The 7634-nt window shown below is 44.8% G+C and overlaps 1 protein-coding gene across 4 annotated transcripts in view; it reads left to right on the top strand.

Annotated features, from left to right (window-relative positions):
- The first annotated feature begins 4749 nt into the window (after window positions 1–4749).
- Window positions 4750–7634, top strand: part of SLC25A16 (solute carrier family 25 member 16) — a 94163-nt gene continuing 91278 nt past the window's right edge. For all 4 annotated transcript variants that reach the window (XM_082603008.1, XM_082603009.1, XM_082603011.1 and 1 more), the window contains exon 1: window positions 4750–4999. In XM_082603008.1, the coding sequence (XP_082459134.1) occupies window positions 4879–4999 (121 nt within the window). In that variant the 5' untranslated portion in view covers window positions 4750–4878. The remainder of the gene's footprint in view (window positions 5000–7634) is intronic.

The following is a 7634-nucleotide window of genomic DNA, read 5'->3' as shown; positions in this document are numbered from 1 at the left end:
GAGCAAGAACGAACCCTGGTGCTGGAGGAGGAGCAGAAGCAGGACAAAGAGAAGCTTGAGTAGTAGGGAGGGGGACGGGCTCTTCTCAGCTATTCCTGGGCCCAGGTCTAGGCCAGACCAGACGGGGCCTGACTAATGTAATAAAAGACTTTTCTACCTTGAAAAACAACAATAATAATAATAATAATAAAAGGCACATTGATTTATCCCTGTTTCATGAAACGCCGGGGTATGTGTGGGGTTGGGTGAAGCTTTCAAAGAAGGCTTTTTTAATTTATTTATTTATTTAAGCTGCGTCCTATGGCATATGAGATCTTAGTTCCCCTACCAGGGATAGAATCTGTGCCCTCTGCATCAGGAGTGTGGAGTCTTAACCACTGGATTGCCAGGGAAGTCCGCAAAGAAGGCTTTTTAGGTAGTTATTGCTATATCCAGTCTATATGGTATTCAGGTATTGCCCATATTTTAAAAAACTGCCTGCGACATCCCTGGTGGTCCAGTGGTTAAGACTTCGCCTTCCACTGCAGGGGGTGCAGGTTCAATCCCTGGTCAGAGAGCTAAAATCCCACATGCCTCATGGCCAAAAAACCAAAACATAAAACAGAAGCAGGGGCTTCCCTGGTGGTGCAGTGGTTAAGAATCCGCCTGCCAATGCAGGAGACACGGGTCTGAGCCCTGGTCCAGCAAGATCCCACATGCCACAGAGCAACTAAGCTCGTGCACTACAACTACTGAGCCTGCGCTCTAGAGCCTGTGAGCCGCAACTACTGAAGCTCGCATGCCTAGATAAGGGACACCTGCGCACCGCCACGAAGAGTAGCCCCGGCTCACCGCAATAAGAGAAAGCCCGCACGCAGAAACAAAGACCCAACGCAGCCAAAATAAATATATAAATAACTTTATTTTTAAAAAGAACAACAACAACAAAAAAAACAGAAGCAGTATTGTAACAAATTCAATGAAGACTTAAAAAAAATAAATTTATTTATTTATTTATTTTTGCTTGCGTTGGGTCTTCGTTGCTGCACGTGGGCTTTCTCTGGTTGCGGCGAGCGGGGCCTACTTTTCGTTGAGGTGTGCGGGCTTCTCATTGTGGCTTCTCTTGTTGTGGAGCACAGGCTCTAGGCACGCGAGCTTCAGTAGTTGTGGCTCGTGGGGCTAGTTGCTCTGCAGCATGGGCTCAAACCTGTGTCCCCTGCATTGGCAGGTGGATTCTTAACCACTGTGCCACCAGGGAAGTCCTTTCAATCAGGACTTTAAAAATGGTCCACAAAAAACAAAAACAAAAACCTTTGCCAAACCTTTGTCCTTTGGTATTCTGTATATTTTCATTTTTACAGTTTGTGCTAACATAAACCAGTCCCTCTTTCTAAATCTATCTATCTATCTATCTATCTAGATATCTATCTATTTATTTATTTATGGCTGTGTTGGGTCTTCGTTACTGCGCGCAGGCCTTCTCTAGTTGCGGTGAGCAGGGGCTACTCTTTGTTGTGGTGCGTGGGCTTCTCTTGTTGCAGAGCTCAGGCTCTAGGTGCACAGTCTTCAGTAGTTGTGGCGCATGGGCTAAGTTGCTCCGTGGCATGTGGGATCTTCCTGGACCAGGGCTCGAACCCGTGTCCCCTGCATTTGCAGGCAGATTCTTAACCACTGTACCACCAGGGAAGTCCCAAACCAGTCCCTCTTTTTGTTTTCTCTCTTCTGTTACTGGTCCATCAAGTCTTTTAAACACCCTAGCAAAAAACTGCATCAGTTTTGACTTATCCTATTCCTTGCCTTCCATATTTAATTCCTTAGCAAGCCCAGAAGGTGCTATCTCCTCCATCCATTTTCTTTCTGATTATGTTTTCATGCTCTCACCAACTCTCTTGCCTGGATTATTGCAAAAGCTTCCTAACTGGCTTCTTTACTGTCAGATCTGTCAGTGACTGTCTTCCCAATTATTGTATTCATCTCTCCCAGATTAATTCTTCTAAAACATAGCTGTCACCAGTTTCTTATTAGCCACTAAATTAAGTCTAAACTCTTTAGCCCAAGATTGAAACTGTTCATGATATAACCTTGACCTATTTCTCTAATGCTGTTGGTCAGTGGTCTGTCATACAAGTGTTGGGGAGTCAAGGAGAGGGGGTCAAGAATCTTAAGACAGGCAAACTGGACAATTCTTTGTTCTTTGACCAAGCTGAGTTTCCTTATTTGTGTGTGTGTGTGTGTGTGTATGTGCACCTGTGCATGCATATGTATACATGTATGTGTGTTTGCCCTGGCCCATGCTTGGCTGTGTCAAAAGCCTGTTCAATTACCTTCTTCCCTGATGATCTCTGACAAACATGGTCTGTTTTCTGCATCCCTACTTTTTATTTGTGTATGTTATTTATTTAACTATTAGATTCACATTCATTCCATGAAATAGTACATTCATTGAGGGAAGGGATTCATTTTTCTCCATTTCTTTAGCCTCTGGCCACTTGTTGCTAGATATTCTAGCAGTGAAAGACAGATATAGAAAGACTTGGTCTTTAAGTAGAGGCACCACTGTATATCATCTATTCAGTGTCAAGTGACATATCAAATGAACAAAACAGATAATTCCTACCTTCATGGAGCTTACATTCTAGTGGAGGGAAACTAATAATAAAAACATTTTATATATATTATAAGCACTGGTAAATACTGTGGAAAAAATTAAAGGAGAGAAAAGAGATAGTGAGTTTTGGTAGGGGTGAGGGTGGAGTGGGTAGTAATTTTAAATATTACAGCCGAAAAGGCCTCCTTCAGAAGCTTACATTTGTGTAAAACCTGAAGAAGGATATAGAAAGAGGAAGTTACATGGAATATCTAGGGGAAAAGTAGTACAGGTGGAAAAAACAGCATGTGCAGAGGCCCTGAGGGAATCATGCCGGGTGTTTATGAGGAACAAAGAAGCTGGTGTGACTGAAGGAAGTTCGAGGAGTTGAGGCCAGAGATATAACAGGAAACCAGTAGACCATTTTAAGAATTCCCCCAAGTGATATGGGAAGCCATTGAAGGGTTTGGGGATAAGGTGTGACAAGATTTGTTTTAGGTTTTAAAGAATTGCTTTGGCTGCCATATTAGGAACAGAAAGTAGGAAGCAAGAGAAAGCAGGGAAATGAATTAGGAAATGACTCAAGGTTTATGGACTGAGGTTGGAGATGTGATTTAATGAAATGAGGAAAGATAGCAGGAGTAGCATGTTTGGGAAAGAAGATGAGGAATTTAGTTTTGGATATGATAAATAGACGCCAGTTAGATATACAGGTGGAGATGTGGGAAATATGGATCAATAGATTTGGAGAGTGGGTGGGAAGGGCTGGAGATTAGCAGTCAACCCAATGACTACATATAAATATATTTCAAACTCTGAGGTTGGGTAAGATCTCTGAGAGTGAGTGTAATAACATCTGTAGGTTGAGTAGCTTAGTTCTAACCAGCTGAGTAGAGAAGAAAACATTGGATGTTTAAGTCACTAGACTTGTCGGTTATCATGTATATAAACTTTCCATCCTAGGTCTGGATTGAGTTTTGGAGTTGAGGGCCATTACGTGATAAATTAAATCTGTAAGGTGCATCTCATTTGAAACGGAAATGGATTAGAGGAGATACTAGTACAGCTTACAGGACAGATTTTTAACCATTTTTAAGTGCACAATTCAGTAGTATTAATTACATTCACAATGTTGTGCAACCATCCCCACTTTTGGGAGCTTTCAATTCTTCACGTTAGACATGCAAATTATAAATAATGATATTATTATATGAGTCTGTATTTTCTGGTAGAAATTGAATATTGGGAACATGGGAAAAAATAAATTTGAAATCTGGACTCACCATTAATGATAAATGTCAGCTAGAAACACCTTGCAGAGGCATATCCATAGAAAGAGAAAGTGGGGACCAGTGTCAATAATAGGGAAGATTGGAGTAAGTATTAACAAAAATTATAACAGGGAATTTCTGAAAAAGAGGAAAAAAGTTCAGAACAACTTTGGTCACAAAGAATAGGAATGAAGTTTGCTCAAGTAGGAGGTGATGAGGGACGCGCAGTAAGAGAATAGGGCTGGGTAAGGGGTGGTTTGAAAAAAATAGTCTTGTAATACAGCGGGGTCAGGGAGAAGAAACTGGGAGGTTCCTGAGAGTTTAGGAGTTGGTGGGGAGTAGAGCGGTGGAATTTCACAGCTAAGCACAAAGCACAGATTCAGAAAGTCCTGGCAAGGCAGAAGTATTTGTGTAATTCGTAGCGCCCCAAAGAAAGAAGAACTTGCTTTAGCAATTATTTCTTTGGCAGAGGGGTTGGGGGTGGAATAGAAGCTTAGTTGGCGGGGGGTGGGGGCGGTTAGGGAGGCTGAATGTGAGGTTCAGCGAGAAGATCTGAGAAGGCAGAGCTGATCAGGTGGGAGACAGTGCAATTTCAGAAGTTCCTGGAAAGAGTGAGGAACCAAAGGTTGGTTCTGGAAAGGGTTCATTTTGGGCAGGTCAGAAGGCAGCCCGATGGACGGTTACATGTCGATCAATGATCAATATGGGTTGATGGGCGGGGTAGAGCTTTCTGAGGTGGTGGGTTTTGGAAAGACCTTCTCGCTGGCCATGCTTCCCTTTTTCCGCCTGCACAGCGAGGCCAGAAGTAGAGATGTGGGGCGAAGCTGGGGAGAGGGGGAGGTGTCCAGCCCCGGCGACTCTCACTTCGGGCCTTGACCCAGGCCCCGCCCCTGGCCTACGCCATCAACCAGCGCCGCGCCGCCCGTGGTGTTCTGTCCCGCCGTGCGGCGGTCGGTACCCTGTCACCGCCTGCTCTGGCCATGGCTAGGGCGCTTGGGTTATAAATTGGCGACCAAAGCTCCCGACGCGGCCCTGGTCCTGATGGCGGCGGCGGCGGCCCTGGCAGCAGCCGAGCCACCTCCCGCGATGCCGCAGGCGTCAGGAGCCGGAGGGCCAGCCGCCCGCAGGGATTTCTACTGGCTGCGCTCCTTCCTGGCCGGAGGTGGGTTTCCGTCGGGAGGACCTGGCCGCACACGGAGTGGCCGGGGCGGGATCCGGGGCAGGTCGGGTGTATGCGGCCGCGATGACATTCTTGGACTCTGGCTGCTCCAATGCCCTGCCAGGTGTTTGCCCGGACCCGCTGTAACCTCTAAGAATCACTTGACTAATGACAGCAGGATCCTAGGGAGGAAGGGCCTCAAGCTGTCGAGGAGCGGCTGGAGCCGTGGAAGGGCTGAACCAGGCACCAGTTCTTCAGGGTTAGATAGCAGGAAAAAGAGGGGAGTCCCTTAAAGGACGTCAGGGTTTCAGTGCAACATGCTGAGCACTCCTTTCTTTTATAAAGACTGTGCACGACCGAGAGTAGAATTGGATTTTGCTGTTTGCTTAAAAGAAAATAAACATTGGAGGTCAGCTTTTTAAGGATGACTGGGAAATTGTGCAAAACTGTCTACAACCAAAACTGGTTCCGGTGATTCTAGAAAACTGTGCCACAGGTACTTGACAGGTAGCTGGTGCAGCCCTACTATTGGTGTGACTGTCGGGCCAGAAGTTTCATATTGTCTCTCAGAAATTTCTTCTGCTTTCCCGTAAAGAGGTGTTTCAGTTTCTACCCTCTCTTAGTTGACTGTCTGGGTTGTCATCACTTAATTATTTGTAAAGGCTGGGAATTTTTTTTTTTTTTTTTCTTTTTGCGGTACGCGGGCCTCTCACTGCTGTGGCCTCTCCCGTTGCAGAGCACAGGCTCCGGACGCGCAGGCTCAGCGGCCATGGCTCACGGGCCCAGCCACTCCACGGCATGTGGGATCCTCCCGGACCGGGGCACGAACCCGCGTCTCCTGCATCGGCAGGCGGACTCCCAACCACTGCGCCACCAGGGAAGCCCAAGGCTGGGGATTTTTAAAATTCCACATTATGAGGACTTGTAGAAGGATATCTGTATGCTGCAATAGTATTAAGAATTATTTTGTTCTGCTGATAAAAAGGTCATTCATTTATTTATACAAGGAATATTTGAGTGTCTGCTACATGCTCAGTGTACATCAGGGAATAAAACAAAGATCCTAGAGTTTACATTGGTTGGGGACTTGTTGTGAGAAAGGCGATAAGCAAAATGAAAAAATAAGTTATATAGTATATAAGAACATGACGAATGGAATGGGAAGAAGTAAAAAGGAGAATGGGGCAAGGAAATGGAGAGGCTACATGGGTACAGTATTAAATAGGATAATTCGTGGTAAGTCTCATTGGGAGGATGACACTTGAGCAAACTTGAAAACGTGAGGGAGTTTAGAAAGTTGATGTCTAAGAAGGAGCCTTCCAGGTGGGGAGAAAAGCTAAAGCAAAGTCTTCAAAGTCAGGGAGGACCTTATCGGTTCAAAGAACTGCAGTGAGACCTATGTGGCTGGAGCCAGGTGGTGCTGATGGGGGAAGGAGGTTTACTTGGAGTGAAGTAGGGAGCCATTGCAGGTCTTTAGTAGAGAAGTGACATGATATGATATGTTTCCAAAGGATTACTTGGGCTGCTCTGTGGAGAATAACTGCAGGGGTGTAAATATGGAAGCAGGGAGACCAGTTTGGTGGTTATTGCAGTAATTCAGATGATAGATGATGGTGGCTTGGATCAGGTTAGTAGCAGGGGAGGTGGTGAAAAATTGTGATAATCTGGATATAGATAGAATAAATTATGTTCTGACAGATTAGAGATGGGTAAAGAAGAGAAGTCAAGGGGGACTTATTTTGGTTTGAGCAGCTGAAAGGATGAAGTTGTCATTGACTGAAATGGGAAGCCTGTAGTTGGGACAACGTTCATGATGGTTGTTGGGGGAGATCAGGAATTCAGTTTTGGACATGTTACATTTTATGATGTTGACTAGACATTGGAGTAGAGTCTTGGTAATGTGTAGGCAACGTTAGCAACCAGGTAATGCAAATTGGTACAACCTCTTTGGAGAACTGGCTGGGTAGTTATCTATGAAGCTGAACATTTGTATACCCGCAGTTGATCTAGCAGTTGTATGATCCAGCAGTTCCACTCCTAGGTATATACCCAACATATCTATTTCTGCTCTTATCTGTGATATTCATAATATCCCCAAAGCAGAATCAACCCAAATGTCCATCAATGTTAGAATGTATAACAAGGGACTTCCCTGGTGGTCCAGTGGTTAAGAATCCGCCTTCCAGTGAAGGGGACACAGGTTCAGTCCCTGGTCGGGGAACTAGGATTCCACCTGTGGGGTAACTAAGCCCGTGCTCCACAACTACTGAGCCTGTGCGCCACAACTAGAGAGCCTACGTGATGCAACTACAGAGCTCACATGCTCTGGCCACAACTAGAGAGAAGCCCATGCGCTGCAATGAAGAGCCTGCATGCTGCAACTAAGACCCAATGCAGCCAAAAATAAATAAATTAATACTTTTTTTTTAAAAAAAGGAATGTACAACAAAATATGGTATAATCATACAGTGAAATACTATGCAGCACTGAAAATGAGTAAATTCCCGCCACACCAACAATGTGTATGAATCTCACAAACATAATGATGAACAGAAGAAGCCAGATACAGTGTAAACTGTGTGATTTTATTTGTATAAAGTTCAAAAACAGCCAAAACTAAATCCATGTTTTTAGAACT

Source organism: Mesoplodon mirus (assembly GCF_964341445.2).
Source record: "Mesoplodon mirus genome assembly, chromosome: 2".
NCBI classification, from domain to species: Eukaryota; Metazoa; Chordata; class Mammalia; order Artiodactyla; family Ziphiidae; genus Mesoplodon; species Mesoplodon mirus.
Note: the sequence above shows the minus strand (reverse complement) of the source record. Positions and strands in the feature narration are given on the sequence as shown.